General features: G+C 36.1%; 1 protein-coding gene across 4 annotated transcripts in view; it reads right to left on the bottom strand.

The window, feature by feature from the left end:
- Positions 1–21,579, bottom strand: part of SLC16A7 (solute carrier family 16 member 7) — a 177,621-nt gene that overhangs the window by 58,247 nt on the left and 97,795 nt on the right. For all 4 annotated transcript variants that reach the window (XM_044227710.1, XM_044227711.1, XM_044227712.1 and 1 more), the window contains exons 2-3: positions 19,094–19,222; positions 16,739–16,982 (exon numbers count right to left, since the gene is read on the bottom strand). In XM_044227710.1, coding sequence (XP_044083645.1) covers positions 16,739–16,952 — 214 coding nt within the window. In that variant the 5' untranslated portion in view covers positions 16,953–16,982; positions 19,094–19,222. The remainder of the gene's footprint in view (positions 1–16,738; positions 16,983–19,093; positions 19,223–21,579) is intronic.

Genomic DNA, 21,579 nt, shown 5'->3' with positions numbered 1-21,579 from the left:
TGACTGCATATTCTAGAAACAGCAGGTGGGCAATATAGCTAGAGCAGGGTAAGAGCAAGAATAATAGGGTCAGGGACGTAATGGGGGACAGTAAACAGTGTGAATGAGATGGGAAGCTCTGGTATGTTTGCAAAAAGGAAAGAAAAGATTGGACTTAGGTTGCAGGAGGATTTCACAGGCAGCTATATACAGAAACAAGGCCATCAACTAATAGGCTACAATAATAACCTAGACTACAAATAATAGTGTCTTGAGCCAAGTAATGGCAGCAGAAGTGATGGAAAGCAATCAAATTTTGGATTTATTTAGAAGGCAGAACCAAAAAAAGTGCTAATCAGAGTTGCAAGAATGAAAGAAAGAGAGAGAGAGAAATCAAGAAACATTCCTATGTTTTTGGTTTGATCAGTAGCTTTGGGGGAGAATTTCAGGAGATCAATTTTAGATAGGTTAAGTTAGAGATTGCTATTAAGCATATGATTGGAAACACTGAAAGAATGCTTTATATGCAGATCCAGAGTTCAAGAGAGATTAGGACTGGAGATGTAAACTTGAAAGGCATCAACTCATAAATAATAGCTATCGTCATACAGAAGTACAAGTTACCTACGGAGCAAATATATACAGAAAAGAAATCCAAGAGGATGTATTTCCAATGCTGACAGTTTAAGGAAATAAAGACACACTGGAAACAAACACTAAGAAGGCATGGCTAACAGCATCAGAAGAAAAAAAGTGTGTGGTATTTTACAAGTAAAATTAAGAAAATGTTTGATGGTAGAGAGTGTGAACAGTTACTGTGTCACACTCTCTACTGTGTGAACAGTTAATGCTGCTTAAATGTCAGTGTGATGGAAACTGAGGAATGACAGCAGTCATGGGAGATTCTAAAAACAGCAGTTTTGGATGAGTGGTGGGAGCAAACATCTAACCAGAATAGGGTGAAGAGACAGAAAAGAGAAATCAGAGATACTACATACAGTCATGTTTTCAAGAAGTTTTGCTTAAAGGGAAGAAAATAAGTAGGGTTGTGGCTGACAGAAAAAAAGGGGTCTAGAAAATGTTTATTTATTTATCTTGCTTCATTTTTCCCAAGTTGGAAGATAAAATATCATGTTTATATGGCACAGAATGATTCTGTTGTAATGGGAACTATGGCAAATGAAGGAAAGAGAAGTAAATTTCATCTGTAGTAATGTCTTGCACCAGGTGAGCAGTAAAAGAGGAAGTGGTTGAGCAAAGGGACTGGCCTCGACTACGATGCAGACAGTACAGGAGAGGTGAAGTAGATAGGTTCAGATGTAAGGAGGTGAGATTAAGAAGGAAAAGGATGAGGCAACATGGTAAGGATTCTTACATCACTAAAAGAAACAAACAAACAAAAAAGTTAACAGAACTATGAACTTTAAAACTAGACACATCAAGGTATGAGTCCTGCTTCCAATAACTCCTTTAAAGATTAACATGCTATCTTATTCATAGTAAATTCACAATTCAACAATCCCAATAAGAATGGGGTTAGGCATGTATACTAAATAACTTTATTTCCACTTATATATAGATATACCATTCATGAATTTATCTAAACTTTGATTCTGTTAAAATTTTGGTCTAATTTTTTTTTTAATTGGGATCATAAATTCCACTGGATCATCATTCCCTTATATAACAAAAATTATCTTTTTTAGTCTTTTGGTCCCTACATTTACTTCTCCTCTCACTACAATTCCAATATGGTATAATTTAGTTAACCCTTCTATTCACATAATCCCTACCCTTCAGAACTTCATATTGTTTTATTATCTCTCTTCTTAGATTTGGTATTTCCACTGTGTAAAGATAAAATCTGATTTGTCTGTCATGGTAGAAGAGGATTCTCCATTTCAAAAACAAATTCAAACTCACAAATACATCCTTCTGATCATTTTAGTTTCTGTTTCAAATTTTCTCTGGCTGCATTATGTTATTTGTATGGCGCTCATTGTGTGCATACACTGTGTTAAAATCTGTTCAAACACAATACACAGCCATTCACTGCAAAGGGTGATAAAACACAATGGCTTTGCTGTTGTTATGATGGATTCTGCAACTCATGCATTCTCACAGCAAACAGCTTTCTTCAGTCTAGGGCAGTGAAATAGACAAGAAGGGAGGGGGAAGAAACCTAGAAGACAGAAAAAAATCTGGTGTAAAGATTAAATCATCTAATTTAGACAACGTCTAGAAGAAAGATAGGCAAAAATGTGGTCAAAGTCATAGAAAGATGGATCCTCTTTCCCTTATTCTTCTAATTTTTTTGTAGGTTGACATCTAAGACAAAGTTCACATTATCATATGAGATTTTCTTTTCTTCTTAAGTCATTTTTCCTAGTTTCTTCTTAAGCCATTTTCCCTAGTTTCCACATCAAAGATGCTGTCCAGATCTTTGAATAATTTTGAATTTTCAAAACATCTCAAATAAGCTCAATTAGAACATTACCTTATTAACACACACAGGTTTAGATGGTAGGATATGTTTGCCCAGATAACCATATTGTTCTTCCTTATTGTGTATAATTAGGTGAGATGAGACTCATCAACAGAGTTTGAAAATATACTCATGAAAAGCAGCATGGATTTTTTATTTTTAAGGAACTGAAGCTGAGAAGTATTAAGTAACTGGCCAGAGCTACTCAGCTAGTAAACGGCAGCCATGAATCTGAATGTGGACAAACTCAAGTCTGTGCCCGACAGCACTATTCCATTATGTTACACTACCTCTTTTAAAAAAAAAGGCATAAGAGGGGCATCTGGGTGGCTCAATGGGTTAAGCCTCTGCCTTCAGTTCAAGTCATGATCTCAAGGTCCTGGGATCAAGCCCTGCATTGGGCTCTCTGCTCGGTGAGGAGCCTGCTTCCTACTCTCTGACCGCTTCTCTGCCTACTTGTGATCTCTGTCTCTCAAATAAATAAATAAAATCTTTAAAAAAAAAAAAAAGGCATAAGACTTCTTTTGTTTCGGAATTTAGTAAAGAAAAAATTAGTTATTCTTCTTTGAAAGTTTTTGTTATGTTTTAGAACAAGAATGGATCTCAACTCTTTACTTAAAAATCAGTGATTATACACTACAGTGGATAAAGGGAATACCACTTAGAAAAAACATGAACTGGGTGCCTGGGTGGCACAGTTGGTCGAACTTTTGACTCTTGATTTTGGCTCAGGTCAGGATCTCAGGGTTGTGAGACTGAGCCCCACATGGGGTTCCACACTGGGTGTGGAGTCTATTTAAGATTCTCTTGGCCCTCTGCCCCTGCATTCTCTCCTCTTAAAGAAAAAACATGAACAGTTACAGTTGGAAGGTCATGAATAACCATCATTGCAAGCAAAACTAATATCCAAATTGAGCTAATTTAATTTAAGCCTATTATATCTATTATATTCAGTCAATGGTATAAAGAAATACTTATGACCTAGCAAAGCAACAAAAAAGTATTGTCTGAAACCAAATGGAAATTCAGATTCTTTGTGAGATGTGTTTTTCTGCTGCTACTACTGACCCCTAAGGGGGAATGAATGAATGCTGAAGATAAGAAAACAGAAAGCATTTCTGTTTTCAATTCTGATACTCCACAGGTTGAGAGAAAAGAATACCTATATCTAATAGTAACTCAACATTAACTGATGTTTCATTCATTAAACCTAAGAGAATAAAATTAGTCAAAAAGACAAAATAAAAAGTCTCAAATATGAACTTAAAATATGAAGCAAATGAAACTGTCTTCCTTTTTTCTCCCACAGACTTATTTTAGAATATCGATAACATATGGGGAGAGGCAGGCTGTTTTGTCAGGTACTATAGTTTCATAAGTAGTTAGGAATTGCCTCAAGCTTCTAGGTCAGTTGTGTTTGAACTAATGGAAGACAACTTTAAGGAGCCAAGGTTATGCTGCCATTGGAAAGTTTTCTCCAGCTTCTAAAACACATCATGCTTGATATAAGGAACACCTCCAAGTAATATCTTTGCCCAACATAAAGGTTCTTCATATTCTTTCTTGTGTGAAGGAGTGGAGAAAGGCTTATCATTCACTTTATCAAAGTTAATTTCTTAAACTTGTTTTTTCTTTATCTGAAAAGGAAAAACTAACTCTACATAGATATTTTACATATATTTTAAACATGAAATACTTGTTTTACCCAAGCAGCATGTGGAAGGTTAATACAGCCTCTACATGTTTAAGAGCAATCTAAGTAAGGTTACTAACATTCAACCTTTTGCATATTTCTGATAGAGGAAAAAAAAGTTTGTCCCAGACAACAAGGGCATAGAATACAGAGAAGCTGTGAAAAGTTTCTCAATCTCTAGATTAAATGTCCACTGTTTGGAGGATGATAGAAATCTGTACCATTGAGACAGACCGCTGTTTCAATGTTTCTCTATTCCTGTTCTTGCCCAAAAGTCAAATATCCAAGTGTCTGTTCTTTGTGCCACATGGATTTCACAACAGTCATTTCCACATCACATACCATTTCATCTTCCTACTAGTATCATGACAGTTTACACAAGTTGAGATAAAATCTCCAACATTTTTAACTTACTCTCTGAATTCTTCTTCTAATTAATAAAATGTTAGTTAATTTTAAAATAATACTTTAAATGCTTTGGGTATCAAGAGGATTCTTATACTTTCTATATCAATGTAAGTCATGGTTATGAACATTGGATTACCTGGTAGAAGTCTAGAAAATCTAAAAGAAACTCCAAATCACTAACACACACATTTCTGCCTTTATTCCCCTTTGTTAATCACCTAGATTTCATTCATATACTTGTTTATAGACTCTTTTTCACGTTATCCTCTGAAGAGAGTGGATGAATACAAAGTAGATCAGAGTTCTATTTCCTGGGCATTCCTTTTCAGCTTGCAGGAATGTATACTCATTCCTGGGTGTGCTGAAAAAATATATTGGTTGCTTCCATTCGGTCCTTCGCATCCATCTCTAACTCAGTCACGGACTGCATGAGTTGATGAGGACAAAGAACAATGTGACTCAAGAAAATGCTACAATCCTAAACATACCCAGAGTTTGTAGAACACATGCAAATCAGAATCACTGAAGGCTGTGGAGCACCAACCACCCAGCATCAGTCTTCAAAAATCTACCAAAACCTCCATAGCAGTTCTCCAAAGCTTTAGACTTAATGCCCTTCTGGTGATTAAAATGATTCTAGGTGTAATTATTATTATTTTAATAGCTTGAGCAAGATGTATTCCTTTAGGAGAACTTGGGTAAAATCTAAAGTTATCATCAATGTGTATCTACATAAATGCTAATGTAAATAAAACAACTGTAATAAAAATACTGGGTAACTCCAAATCATTATATACAGCATGGGAAACCGCAATTCTATCTGAGAAAGTCTACGGACAGGGTGGGTCCTCCTTATCTTCAGATTCTATACGTAGGTGAACTTGCCTACTCACTAACTCCCAAATCAATATCTGCAGTGCTTTCACATTTATTCATAGAGATGTGCAGAGTGGGGAAAAACTGGAACCTCCTGACTTGCAAGCTCCCATGGTCAATCAAGCAAGAGGACACCGACTTTTTTTAGTTCTCATACTGCAAGTATCCTTTTCTCTACATGTGGTGAAAAAATTCTCCACATTTTTTGTCCTTTTTTTGATGATTTTGCTGTTTAAAAATGGTCTTACAGCCTAATGCCTTAAGTACAGATTAGTGTTCCTAAGCACAAGAAGGCTGCATTGTGCCTTATGGAGAAAACATATATGCTATATAAGCTTCATTCAGGCATGCAATACTGTGCTATTACTGGAAGTTCAGTGTTAATGAATCAACTATTAAATAAGATGTCTTTGAGCAGAAACACACATAAAACAAGGTTATATATTGATCAGTTGATGAAAATATAACCAGGGGCTCAGAGGAACCTAATCTTGGATTTTCCCTAGGAGCAAGAATTCAATATTCACTGATTCAGAGTCTGCTGTAATTTCATAAAACATAACTAATGTGAATAATGAGAATCAACTGCATTTTAACACATTAAGAATTATGGTCCTGGGGTACCTGGGTGGCTCAGTGGGTTAAGCCTCTGCCTTCGGCTCAGCTTATGATCTCAGGGTCCTGGGATCAAGCCCCACATTGGGCTCTCTACTCAGCGGGGAACCTTCTTCCCCCTTTCTCTCTGCCTGCCACTCTGCCTACTTGTGATCTCTTTCTGTCAAATAAATAAATATCTTAAAAAAAAAAAAAAGAATTATGATCCTAAAATAGAACAAAAACAGGCAGAGTGCCGAGAGTTGTGATATTGGTATCCTAGATGGCCATATTCTGATTCTCTTCTTTTGTGTCTGCATGGACACAAAATATGTTACCCAGGATGATTTCAGTGGATTTTAGGCCATCGATTACCCTTCTCTCCATCTTTTCATCATATGTCAATCACCTTCATTTCCTTTGGGCTACTAGAGCTCTCTATGACCTCTCCCCCTTTAGGGCTTTCACTTACACTATTTGCTGGGCTTCAAATACTTTCCTTTCTTTCATTAATGCTGCATCCTTATCCTTCAGTTTCAGAAAGAAACAGTTCCTCATCATGCACTGCTCTGTTTCAGAAAAGATCTGTTTCTTTTCTATATTGTTTCATGGCAACTACTGTACTTCCTTATTCATATATTTGAAAACTGCAATTAAATAAATAAAATTTATTATCCTGTAAGCCAAGCCTATGTCTGACGGCTCCGTGTGACTTTTCTGAGCCAAGCCAGTACTTTGCACATTGTTCATGCCCAATGTGTATCTGAAGAATAAACAAATGAATGAATGAAGTTATATAGGGTTTTCTCCCTAGTTATGATACTGGATTACTCACAAATCTCCACCTCTGATGATCACAAAAAACGCGTACTAAATGGGCTGAACCAAAGTTTCTGCCACAGCCAGGGACCATATTTTAAGATCAGATCTATGAGCCCCATGTGTATAGCTACTCCTAACCAGCTGAGCAAATACTTACACAAGAACAGCCATCTAGATTAATTATTTTAAAACCTCTCTGAAATAGAGCAATTTTTCTGCCAGAGTCACTACTGTCACAGAAAGAAAGGAAGAAAGTAAGAAAGATAGAAAGAAAGAAAGAGAAAAGAAAGGAAGAAGAAAAAAAAGGAAAAAGAAAAGAAAAGGAAGTAATCAGAGTATAACCAAAGAGTATTTCAAACTCTCTGCCATAATCCATCAAACTTAAGTCACTTACAGCATATGAAAAAATGAAATTTAATTACTATCTTAATAAGGTCCTTTTAAAATAGTTAATTGCAAAAAATGTTGCATATTCTCAATCCTAATATAAATGCTGCTTGAGAGGGCATAGAATGGTTCCTTGTTTTGAAATAAATATTCACAGAAATTGTATTCAAATTAATCAGTATAGTTCAGGAAAGTATTTCATGCTAGACCTCACTAGTACCTTTTAGGAACTTCATCTCACATACATCTATCATATATGTACACTACTTAAAGAAGAACATATCCAGTGAGGACTAACTAACAGAATATTAAGGAAGATTTAAAAAAAAAAAAACAAGTTTGAAACTACCTATATTTTATTTTATTTTTTAAAAGATTTATTTATTTATTTATTTGACAGAGAGATCACGAGCAGGCAGAGAGGCAGGCAGAGAGAGAGGAGCAAACAGGCTCCCTGCTGAGCAGAGATTCCCAATACAGAGCTCGATCCCCGGACCCTGAGATCATGACCTGAGCCGAAGGCAGAGGCTTAACCCACTGAGCCACCCAGTTGCCCCAGAAACTACCTATATTTTAATCAGCTTGTGCTACTACAACAAAATATAATAGACTAGGCATCTTAATCAACAAAAATTTATTTCTCACAGTTCTGGAGGCTGGAAGTCCAAGGCCATGGTGCCAGCCGACTGTTTCCTGGTGAGTTCAGCCTCCTTCTTGCTGTGTATTACTACTACCTTTGGTTCAGCTGTATGAAAACGCAGAGAGACATATCTCCCTTCCCCTTCTAATAAAGCCATCAATCCTACTGGTGTAAGATCTTACCCCATGACCTCATTTAACCTTAATTCTTCCTAAAAGCCCTATATCCAAATACAGCATATGGATTTGAGATTTTGAGGGGAGACACTATTCAGTCCACAGCACTGCCCAAATCACGATGTGAAACTGACTGTTGTCGCAGGCACATCACTGCTGCCACCCATAGCCACAGACTCTACAGCCTATACTACAAGTCCCACTGACTTCCAACAGAGACACCATTTTTATGCTGCTTCTGGATCATGGATTATCTGTAACCACCTTGCCAAATGTACTCCTTGAGGCATCTGTTCCTTCACGTCAGTAGCTTCTGAATCAAACCTGGCCTTACTACACTAGATTTATGGGCCTTGGGCGGTCTAGGTGTAAGGAATTCTGAGAAAGTGAATTTCTGTTTTTTTTACCTGGGAAGGGGGGAAATCATGAAGTTCAGAATCTCCTAACATAGGAAGTATTTCAAAGATATATGATACCCCAAAATGAACGACAAATGTCCACTCTGAATAGCAGAAGGCATAGGGAAATGCCACAGCAAATATGAGTAAATGCCATGGAATTTCTTTTAGAACTGATTATTGACCTATTTATTTCTACATTACCCTCTGTTTAAAAATTTTACTGGCACAGGTTATTCTAATCAGACTATCTTCCTTGTACCTAACCTGTGGTTTCATCCTATAATGGTTATAATGTTCAACAACAACAGGCAAAACTCCCATGAATCAAACACAAAAAATCCGTAGGCATGAAACTCAGGACTTAATATAGATTGCAATCATTGTTTGTAACAATCACACTGAGCAGTAGATACCATTTTTTGTTTTCTATGACTTTACAGATGGGGAAACTGAAGATCCAAGGTCCAACGGGGGGCCCAAGCCACAAAGTTGCAAAGTCCACATTTTATATCTGTTATTTTGGAGCTCATTATTTTAATGACAATGCTCTTCTACCTCTCACTGGACAATTAAACTATTAATAAACCCTCCTGAGATCCTAGGATTTTCCAAATCTAAGCTCCACTCAAGGGGCCAACTCTAGTAAATGCAACTGAGTCCTCTAGATAACTACTGAGAATTACATTTCATTAGGCAATCGAGTTTCTAAATACGGAATATCAATTTTGACATATATATAAATAGCTACTTAGTTATAAAAAAACTATCTAAGTGTAAAGTTACCCATGAGGGATTAGTAAAAAAGCAATACATGGCTTTATTTTTGGGAAATCATACATCAGTCTACTTTAAAAAAATAATAAAGTAGCAAGCACTGATTGTTTCGTCTCTTCACAAACCTTCCCTCTTCTGGGAAGAATGTCATCCTTCTAATCAGGAACTGTGTTTCTCCTGTCCCGAGTATATAGTTCCACTCAGGCTGCCAATCTTAGCCCCTCATTCATCCATCGCCTGCAGGGGCTGATGCAAATTGGGCCAGATCCTAACCATCTTCCCTAGCATTTGTCAGATTATAATTTAGGGAAGAGGGGCAGTCTCATGTCAAATTTGAGACTGAAATGCTGGTAATCACCTTCCCTCTGTCAGGGGAAGTATACCAAAATAAATAAACAAAGCTACCTCACTGTTAGAAGCAGAGGAGAGAGGAGACAGAGAAACGTGACAGACAGAAGCCAGGGGAACTTTTTGACCTGGAAGGCTCTGGGACCTCTGTGTTGCTTCTGATTTGTACTCAGGAACACTTCTCTTTAGACTCCGGTTTCTGTCATTTGTAACCAAAACACACTTGCATGAATTGTATAATAATGCAACAACGTATTTTAGAGGAATTTAAGTCCAAAATCGGAAAGATATTCTTACCAGACCATCAATTAGTAAGTAGGTTCTTTTTATACATTGGTAAGTGAAACGTTCACTGTCTAAAGAACACATATCAAAAAAAGGACTGAAATAAAGTTTCTTTTTTTTTTTCCTGCTGAAAATAAAATTTAGCAATAATCCAATATTATTTGAATTATCAGCTCTCTATAGGAACAATATCTCCTGAATAGTTAGGACTAAACATACTCAAGATCTGCCCTTGATCTAGGCCTCCTTCCATTCCTGTCTTGGAAGGGACATAGAGACATTTAATCATAGAAAGCTCCACAGACATGATCTGATCTCTACTTCTGTGCCTTGAAGTGCAAATGCCTGCCTCTCACTATTACTCCCATGAAAACTGGCAGTGCTGATTTCCACAACCGGCTCTTTTTTCATTTGAGACACTGAAGTCTTCCTCTTCTTTACCAGAGCTCTTGAACTACATACGAACCTCCTCATGTTCTCATGACATGAGTTAAATGAAGACATCTCATAGTCTGTTCTAGTCCATGCTTACAGTTGACATAATTTATATTCTAATTACACAGCAATCTAAGACTTCATGTTTGTATTGATCAGTATAATATAGGTTTTTTTTGTACAACAAACTATAGAAGCTTAATAAAAATTTCCTCCTTAATTATTCAATCTATACAGTGGGTTAAGGATCGTCCCCTTGCAACCAAGTCATGCGAAACAAGACTGTTGCCAGGAGAAGAGGAAAAAGGAAGAGGCACCCCAACTGGAACTGTTCTAGCCAGGTGACCAGGGATAACATATATCTTTCTACTCTCATTTCATTGGTCAGAACTAATCACTTGGTCTCCACATGAGTGTAGGGAAGTTGGAAAATACATAGGAGCACATGGATATACAGTAAGCAAAATGATTTCTGCCACCCATACCATATTTTCTAGGAAAACACTAGCAATATCTATGTTCATGGATTTAAAAAAAAAATCACAGTGTAATTACAAAAGATGCACAGACTACTTGCTTGCATGGAACGATCCAAGTGAACTTTGAGATTTTATAAAACTAAGGTGAAAACCCTAGCTAGAGCTCAGTCACAGATCTATCTAGGGTAGATTTTTTTTGTGTGTGTGTGTGACTGCTGCTAAGAGACAGTACTAAATGAATTATTTTTTAGTAGGTCCCTTCATTATGCAAAATATTTAGAACACAAAGCAAAATAATGCAGTTAGCTTAGATTTTAAAAAGAATAGAAAAACACGCATTGTATATTATGACCACCGACCTTCCATGCCCAGAATCTTTTGCTTCTTGGCCTCTAGTAGAAAAAGACTGAGTGGTCTGATGCTTGGCCCTCTAGGTGAAGTATTCCATTATAAAACCATCACCCTTACCTCAGTACAATTGGCAGTCACTACTCACATAAGACAGAAGAGTGTGTTACCATGGAGACAAAGCCAACTCCCCCCTCCAGAATGGCTGAGTCTTCCAAGTCATAACAGATATTACCAGAAAAATAACATGAGATACCCACAGAGATTGGCAGCCCCAAATCTGTATTCAGTAATTGTGTAGCGAAGCAGGTTCACATTATCTTTCGATAGAGTAACAAAGACAAACACTGTACTAAAAGATAATTCTATATAAGCACTGTTTATAAAATAAATCCCTATATCCATCTAAACAATGTGTAAAGTTTAATTTGTAATATGTTTTCTACCTCTACTTAGTGCTTTATTAATGGAGTGACCACTGTGTTTGACCTGTTTGCTGAAATTCGCTAGAACTGCAGGAGACCATATGGATGACCAGATGGGTTACTGTAATCTAATGTCATTATTCTAAGGATGAAGTAAGGGATAAACAAAATTTGCATTCTTTTCCATCCTTCCTGCATACCTTTTATTAGCTTCATTTTTAATTCAGACATCAGAAGGGAAAGTAATACCTTGCTACCAAGGCTCAGATGCCAACTAATTACTACTAGAGACTCCAGTCCTGACATCACAGGCCAGGCCTCAGAACACACTTCATCTTACCCAGTGACCCCACCATGGTGATTAATAGGTTGAGTGCTAAGCCCTAATGAGTGTGTCAGATCGTAGATGTTCTCTAGGCTAACGTAATTAGCATTATGTTGAACAGAATATTTCAGTTACTTGGTAGACAGCCTCATTAAACTTGATACTAAACTCTATGCCTTTTCACCTTATGGTCTTTGAATTTATTTTATAATCATCAACCTAAAAGGCCTCTATAAATAGAGATCTTTCAAATATTAAAGGATAATTTAAATATTTTTAAATCAATTATTGATCTTCTTCTACAACAGCAAATCCTTATGTTGTACATGAAGTGTTTTTCAGGGATGCTTGCGGAAATGCAAGTTTCGGGACTCCACCAAGAGAAATTCTGCTAAAAAGGGGTTTGGGAGGAAATCCGCAACTATGCATTTTTAACAAGAGACACATGATTCAGAAACAGGAAGTCTGGGGACCATATCTGAAAAAACACTACCACTTTGGTAATAGGACCACTATCTGTGTCTCAGATTAATTGAAACTATCAGATTTTTTTGTTCTAAATAGTTTTTTTAAATAATTTTTTAAAAGATTTTATTTATGTATTTGTCAGAGAGAGGAGAGAGAGAAAGTGAGCACAGGCAGACAGAGTGGCAGGCAGAGGCAGAGGGAGAAGCAGGCTTCCTGCCAAGCTAGGAGCCGGATGTGGGACTCGATCCCAGGACACTGGGATCATGACCTGAGCCAAAGGCAGCCGCTTAACCAACTGAGCTACCCAGGCATCCCTTGTTCTAAATAGTTATTATGTTTCTGAAAAAAATTATAGACATCCACATAAGGGGGACTATTTTCATATTGAGATTACAATTTTCAATGTACCAACTATTTCTTTTTTTTTTAAGATGTTTATTTATTTATTTGACAGAGAGAGAGAGAGATCACAAGTAGGCAGAGCAGCAGGCGGGGGGGGGTTGGGGAGTAGGCTCCTCACTGAGCAGAGAGCCCGATGTGGGGCTCAATCCCAGGACCCTGAGATCATGACCTGAGCTGAAGGTAGAGGCTTAACCCACTGAGCCACCCAGGTGCCCCTCAACTATTCCTTATTAAAAGATTAAAACCAATTATCAAGAGAAGACACCAATGTTATTTGCAACAAACCATGTAAAGTATGATGAGTTCTCCATTAACCAGTGGATATGGCAGGTAATAACATTTCTATCCTGCAGGCCTCAGGCCTGGGATTGCTTTTCCACTTTCTAGGGAAAGACCACAGTGTAGCAGATCTTCTGCAAATACTGTCTTCTCCATGGCCAGAGACAATAAAGAAAATGTCTCAGTTCTGACGACTAACGATTCTAAGCAATATTCCAGCGACTTAGTGGATCTCACCTAGATATCACCATCATCAATTACTACGTAAGTATCTTCATGTGTCCAGCATTTGTTTTCTTGAAGCAAGTAGAAAATTCCTACTGATCTTTGGAAAGATTTTTTCATCTATGACCCTAAACATCTTAAGGTATTTTTTTCCTGAATTGATAACTACTTATTTAACCAAACTACATTTTTTTAAGTAGGTTCCATGCCCAGTATGGAGCCCAACACAGAGCTTGAACTCACGACCGTGAGCCGAGATCAGAGTCAAGCCTAATGAACTGAGTCACGCAGGCACCCCCAAATTACCATTTTTTTGATGAGCTTCAAAAGAGTTCTGTTTTGTGCTTTTTATTTATTTGCAAGAAAAGAGAGAGAGAGAGTGAGAACAGAGGGAATGAGCAGAGGGAGAGAGACAAGCAGACTCTGAGTTGAGCATAGAGCCCAAGGCAAGGCTCCTTCGTATGACCCTGACACTGTACCTGAGCTGAAATCAAGAGTCAGACACTTAACCAACTGAGCTACCCAGGCACCCTTCTTTGGGGTTTTTAAAAATATGTATAATATATATACATACATGTATAATATATATACATATATTATTATTATACATAGATGTATAATATGTACATGTATACATATTAAAATCAGAAATAAGGATATGAATAAATTGAAAAATTACTTAATAATAAATACATATTATAGGCATTTACACATTATAATTTGATACTGAGATTTAATGGTTTGAGAAAAGAAATTATATCATTCTTCATTCTAAACCTTTCCGTAGATCCAGCCAGGGCATGGAAGCTATCATATGACATTAACAAGTCTATAAATACATCCTACTTTCATTGGATGAAGACTGATTGCTGGGGTATCAGGCTCTGTCTGTGACTTACAGGATGCAATCCTACTCTATTTCTTCCTCTAGGAATCCTGTGTTTTCCAGCAACCCTGGCTCCCGTCTTTATGTAGAGCAGCACAAGAATTCTGACCAGCAGAATATGTGCAGAAATGTTGTTTACCCTTTCCAGGCCTGGCCCCCAAAATATCCCACATGATCTTCCATGTTATTTGTGTTCATTTTCTGGCTAGCAGAGGAGCAGATTTTGGAAACACCACAAAATCTCATGTGATGGCACAGCCACCAGATGAAACATTGTTTGAGCAATAAGTAAACTTGTATTCCTTTGAGATACTGGGACTTTGAGGTTATTTGCTTTAAATTAATAAGGTCAATTAAGACTTGACTTAACGAAAAAGTTATACAGATTTTTCTCTTGCTTATGAGTTAGTCAACTACTTATTCAACAGAAAATTATGACTGCATAGGTCAAATTCAGTAGACTTCTATGAATTCACTAGAGGAATCTGTTTCAATTGTATTTAAAAGTCGGGTAACTACGTAACTTAACATTAGCAAATTTTGGAGCTCAGGACAGGGTGACTTGTATATTGTTCTAGTAAAACATTATTAAATAAACACCTAACCCTTTCCATAAAGGAACAAAACCAGTTACACAGTATCTATTGTTTCTATATCATCAGAAATAACACAGTTAGAATCCTTAAAGCAATGTCCAAAGGAGATACTCAGAATGTGTTTTAGAAGCAGAACTTTTCATTGATACGCTCAAACATTTTAAAGACACCTTTTAGTAGTGGAACAACAATGCATCCATTTAACCTAACTAAAAAGGATAAAGGAGACATACTAGATTAATGTAACATTGCCAACATACAGAAAGTAGAAAAACACATACCAACATGCACGCGCGTACACACACACACAGAATCATTGGAGGACCACATTTTCACCATAGAGAGAGAGAGTATCCTGTAGATTATTATGTCACTGACAAATGACCTTGGTGGGGATTGCACCTGAATTCAGTCTCTAGAAGCCTGGCCTAGATCTGGCTCTATCACTTTCTAGAGGTAAAGAGGAAGATACGAGAAAGGGAGAAGAGCACATGACTCAATATTTTGAGTCTTGATTTCTATCTGCCTCTAATGAGCTGTTTGTCTTGGGAAACTATTTTATGTCTCTATTTCTTCAATTACAGAATGGAGAGAAAATAATACGTATGCAGTGTTAAGAGGATTAAATTGTCGGACACACAGCAAGTATTTAGAGAGGACTTAGCTGAAAGTAAATAGTAATAAATATTGGATATTGTTGTTATTGGTATATCCCTATCATTATGAGCCATATTATCCCCAACTGTAAGGTAAGAAATTGTGCTAGATGATTTGTATAATTTCTTCCAATGCTTATATTCTGAGTCTATACCTGTCTCCTAAAGTCAAATATCCATTCGAAAAATGAAAACTCTAAAACCTAAATATTTTACATGACTTTAAAAAATGTAGAGACCATCTGGTCTGCTGTTTAGATTGATTTCAAGAAAATAAAGGATATAATAATGCACTAATAATTCCAATTTTTTAAACATTCAAAAATGATACGGTTCTTTGATTTGTTCTCCCTCATGAATCTTACCCTCATCTGAACATGAAAAATAACAAGATAATTGTCAGGCAAGCATTTACATTTAAAAATGTCATATTTAGGGGCACCTGGGTGGCTCAGTGGGTTAAGCTGCTGCCTTCAGCTCAGGTCATGATCCCAGGGTCCTGAGATCGAGTCCCGCATCGGGCTCTCTGCTGAGCGGAGAGCCTGCTTTCCTCTCTCTCTCTGCCTGCCTCTCTGCCTACTTGTGATCTCTCTCTGTCAAAAAAAAAAAAAAAAAAATCTTTAAAAATGTCATATTTAGAGCTGCCTGGGTGGCAGAGGCAGTTAAGTGTCCAACTCCTGACTTCAGCTCAGGTTAAGATCTCAGGGTTGTGGGATCAAGCCCCACATTAGGTCTGCAATCAGTCGGGGGTTGGTTAGAGATTTTCCTTTTCCATCTCCCTCAACCTCTCACTCCATTCTCTCTCTCTCTCTCTTTCTCCTAAAGTAAGTAAATCTTTTTTAAAAATGTCATATTTAAAGAGTACTACAGGAATAAGGAATTATTTTGATCACACAAACTGGAATGGATGCAGAATGTACATGATAACGCTCCATTTCTGCAGCTGCAGGCTTATAGATCATCAGCAACTGGAATTTCTTTCTCATTAGGAAGAAAGCATTTCTACCAACTGTAACAATGGGAGGAAACATATAGACTTTATTCCATTCTTAAATAGAAAGGTGCCTCCTTCGGAAATTCCATAATTTAGTAAACATTACTTTGTTCAAATAAATCCTCATTCTTTAATAAATACTCTAGTAATAATAAAGAATGAAATGAATAGGTCAAAATGCAGAATCAATAAAATTATTAAAAATTCATTTGGGATTATATTTTTGGTTGGTTTTAAATGACTATAACACAAAAACAGGGCTATAATATACCAAGACATTACATGTAAAGCACTGTGACACTGAAGCATTGTTTTCTGCATCTGAAAATCCATTCATTCCCAGAAACCTTACCTCCTGCGTACATAACAGCCAGCATAATGGATGATATCCAGGCTATTTCACTGTAAGTAGTGTTGAATATTTGCTGAATTTCTTTGAAGAACACTGTGACAGCTTTGGGGAATGCATATGAAAATCCAATGGAGATAAAAGATGCTCCAACCACTACCCAGCCCCAGCCTCCATCAGGAGGTGGGTATAGGGGGGGACCGACTGGTGGTGGCATTTCTGCTCCTCTATTCGAGATTCAAGTCACCTATTTAAAAAAGATGAAATAACAGTTTAAACCTTATTTCCATTTTCAGATATTACTCTTGATAGTCACCAAAATATTTTAAAGTTATAAGTATATAATTTCTCATGAATATTTTTTAACTCTTATACTCAGAAAATTAACCAAAAAATGGAATGAGGTATGTAACTTTGTTATGACTAAAAACTGAAAGCATTTAATTTGTTTATGGAAATAAAAACTACTCAAAAATTACTCAAATAATTCAGATCTACACTGAAGTACCAACCCAAAAATAAAAGCTATCTCTATCCAAATTCTAAGCATAATAAAAATGGAGCTGTCATCACTTAAAAACCGAATACTTTCTTAATCCAAAATATTTAAGATTTTCTTTACAAAGGTTAAAAAGGACCATGTATTGAATCTTATAGATTTTAAATAACAAAATAGTAGATTTTTTAATTATTAGAAATATTAGATTATTAGAAATAATTTATAATTTTTCTACTTTAAATAATTGAGAATACTTAAAAATAGTTCAGCATGGACCTATTTTCTAGACCCATAGCACTAGAAGTTTTATGGTTTTAATGAATTAATTTTACTACACTTCTCAAAATGGTGCTACTTATTATTTAATGAATGATGTATTTTATGCATTTTTCATAACAATAAGAGTCTTCCAAACAAATAGATGGTGTGTTATCATTTGTTAAAAGAAAGGACTTCTTCTTTGAATATGCCTAAGAACACAACTGCTAGCTTTGTGGCATAAGAGCATGCATTCTTCTGGGGAAGCAAGGATCACATATAGCTTCACACAACTGAAATTAAATTAAAAACATCTTGGTTCCCTAACATCAATGTTTCTTTGTGCAGTAATGCTGTTTGCTTAGCTTTTAGCTGTAACTGCCAGCATTTTTCAGTATCTTCTTCCTACTACTCTCATTTGTGAATATGTTTCAACTGAAAAAAAAAAATTTTTTTTTTCTATTGGTAAAATAATGCTGGAAATAAATTAATAAAATCTAATTTTGCCACATATTTTCAGAAAACCCACCAAAAAACTAAACATATATCTATGAATACAGAGACAGGTTTAACTTTTGTTTACTGTCAAATTATATCAAGGATATTTTCAGTGACCTTCTATATGCACTTTTTAGATTTTGAATGAAAATATTCTCTACATTAAACTTTTCTAATTTGTCCATAGTTATAGGACAATAGTCCATAGTTAAGGACTTGGCTTTCAGAAATTCATAGGGGAAAAAATGATAAAAATGAAATTTAAAATAGGTAGAGAAGTTCTCTGCAATTTTCCTGTTTGCATAAAAGAACATCTCTTTCATTATCAATTCATGGCTTTAAACTACCATAGCTTTTATCACATCTGCTATTGTAAACACTTAGAAATACAACTGGATGATTTGCTTCTCAGTCATTTCAACCAAAATTTTTCTAAATAATCTTAAATACATTATTTAAATATCATATCAATATGAAGATTGAAAGGTACTAATATTCAAATCATGTTATGAGTATGAACACTGAAATTTACTAATGAGATAGGTTGATGTTGGGATTTCTATTGTGTGGACAGGCATCTGTGTTCATAGTTCAAAACCGAAGGGCCTTAAAAAATATTATGTGATTGAGCTTTTTTTTTTTTTCGCCTTAATCCTCCTCTTTTTTTATATGGTTTTTTCACCAGTTTTTTTCTATATGTGGTATTTTGCATCTGTTTCCAGCATATTGACTTGACTTAAGTATAACTGCATACTCCAGGTTGAAAGTCATTATTCATGCCTTTTCACTTCCCTATCTCCTAGCTATTTAGTTTTTTCCATATAAATTGATATCTTATGATCGCCTAGCTAAAATAATTATAGAGTGGAGTCTAACCAATTAACTCTTAAAAAAATTTCACTTCCAAGATTACCACCTGTTCATTATTAAACAACTCTTGGTCTGATCAGTAGTTAAGATCCAATTCATACACACTCACTGGTGTGATGTTATTCTCCTGTGCACTACTCTGTAATATTTTCCACAACTAATACCTGTGGTGTCTCTTTCTTTTTATTTGTGGAAATAATCAAGAAAAACAGGAATTAAAAGTGTAATTTTACCTGTTGATAGATGCCAACTTGAATAGATATTTTTGGATTATCTGTGGAATTTTAAGTCTAGTCACTGTTCCTTGAAGTGATATGTGAAGGCAATGCAAAGGGAGAGAGGTAGAGCAGACTCTGGATTATCTAAGGGAAAAAACAAAAAAACAAAGGTTACATGTATAATTGAGTTCCATAAGCCCCAGTAGAGCCACTAGCTTAAATTTATCCCAGGATATTGTGACCATGTTTTAATAATTAGCAAAATTTCTTTGTCAATCCACTGATAGAACTGTAATGTATGAACAAAACGATCAAATATATGCATGAGAAAAGAACTGTAAGCACAAAATGAAGAAATAGGTTTTTAAAAAATAAATAACATTAGATCGCACATCTACCATTATGAGAAGGAAATTTATTTATTTATTGGCATTCATTAGCTGTCCCTCAAATAATTTCCTATACTCATTTAAATAATTTACAATTCAGTTAAAGAAACTATCCATTGACAATGGAAACAGAAAGCTCAAAAGAGAATTATTAGAACTATTATCAAACAAAATGAGGATTTGGGGGTTGTGTTGGGGGAGTAGGGTAGCCAGGTGATGGGTATTAAGGAGGGCATGGTTTGTAATGAGAACTGGGTATTACATGCAAATAATGAATCACTGAACATACATCAAAAATTAGTGATATACTGTATGGTGGCTAACTTAATAATAATTTTAAAAGAAATATTGTCAATAATATGTCTCACAATGAGACAGACTGGTTATGAAAAGGACTAAAAGCATTTTAGGGATCTTCTGATTTAGAATTAAAACTTCCTAGTCAGATCTGGGTGATAGATATATTCAAATTCCCAGATACATCAAATACATTCATTTCAACTTAAATCTTGTGCTGAATACATAGAAGCTAGTATTTAGTATTTGTTTAGGGTGGACATTCCTTTGCCCAGATTAAAGCTGAAAAAAAGTCAACTCTGAACTAAATAACCAGTTCCCTGCTTTGCATGTAGGGCCATGTATCCTAAAGTGTTGAAGAAAGCAATGCAGTCACTAGGTAACTGAGATTCGAAAGAAAGGATGAGGAGAGGCTGTGATCTATTTGCCAAGTCAGTGAGAAACTGAGAGTCGGGACTAGAATGATAGGGAATTATAAAGTCATGAATAAAATCTGAGAAATGGGTAAGACTGAAATTAAAGGTTTTTTTAAAAGATTTATTTATTTATTTGAGAAAGAGAGAGAGAGAGAAAGAGAGAAACATGAGTGGGGAGAGGGGCCCAGGGAGAAGGACAGGATCTCAAGCAGACTCCCTGCTGAGTGTGGAACCCCACCCAAATTTCCATCCCAGGATCCTGCGGTCATGACCTCAACTGAAACTAAGAGTCATACACTTAACCAATTGAGCCACCACAGGCATTCCTGAAATTAAAATTTTAACTAATGCTCAAATTAAAGAGTTTATGCTAAATGGGTCTCCTAGGTCTGGGGTTATAGCGGTGAGGAGAAACATCTGTTGTGGTCTTAACCAGGAGCCCTGGTAGCCTCCTTAAGCCGGGTAATTCAGGGATGGCAGCCCCATCCTCCTACTTATAACCAGCTCATCCAAATGCAGAAAACCCTTTTATGTTTTGAGGAAATAAATTTCCTGTCAGTTTCCGCTGGCAGAGAGAGCTGCCCTGAGTTCAGGGCAAAGCCTCAGAGGAAAGCCTGAGGCGTTTCTGAAAATTGGGCTCTGACCTTCCAGTCTATACTTAATTATCATCATGCTTTATAGAGGTCAGCATAGAGGCCATGATAAGAGATCCTGACAAGTCCATATTGTAAATGCTCTCCAACATTTCTACAAACCTTTCATAGTGCTTTAACCTGACTAGTCTATTTTCTTACAGAAAGACCAACCCATATCCATGGCTTTTTTCCAAAAAATGGCCCCAAATCCTAGAAGTTATAACTTCCTGCATGGTAGTTACATTAATCTATTTTATATCCCTTTCTCTAAGCTATCATATTTTAATACATGTTTATGCAAATATACTCATATGGCCCATATATTGGTCTTCAGTTTTAAAAATGAAAAGCTGTGTTTTGGAACTGTGTGTCCTACTGAAAAAACAGTAGAAGATCAACAGTCCTTAAGAATATGGGAAAGTTCTCCTTTAATTTGGGAAAGCAACTATTTTGGAGATTGCTTCCTAAAGTCCAAGGAGGCATAAAGTTTATTGGCCCCTACAAAAGCTGTGTTAATTACTACAGCTAGAAGCTGGACTATGCTCTCAGCTAATTTGGTTTCTTGACAGTTTGCATATATGCAACTTGTTTCATGGTAACTTTTACTTACAACAGGATGCACACACACACACAAAAACAATGCTTAATTGTTTTTCCAAAGATTCAATTAATTATAATAATCCCATGAATGAAGATGAAGTGATGTTTTTAATCGTATTTAGAGAAGAGGGCATAAAGAATCAGAGGTTCAAAGTGATTTTTCC

This window comes from Neovison vison, chromosome 12 (assembly GCF_020171115.1).
Source record: "Neovison vison isolate M4711 chromosome 12, ASM_NN_V1, whole genome shotgun sequence".
NCBI classification, from domain to species: Eukaryota; Metazoa; Chordata; class Mammalia; order Carnivora; family Mustelidae; genus Neogale; species Neogale vison.
This window is presented reverse-complemented; position numbering and strand designations above follow the sequence as displayed.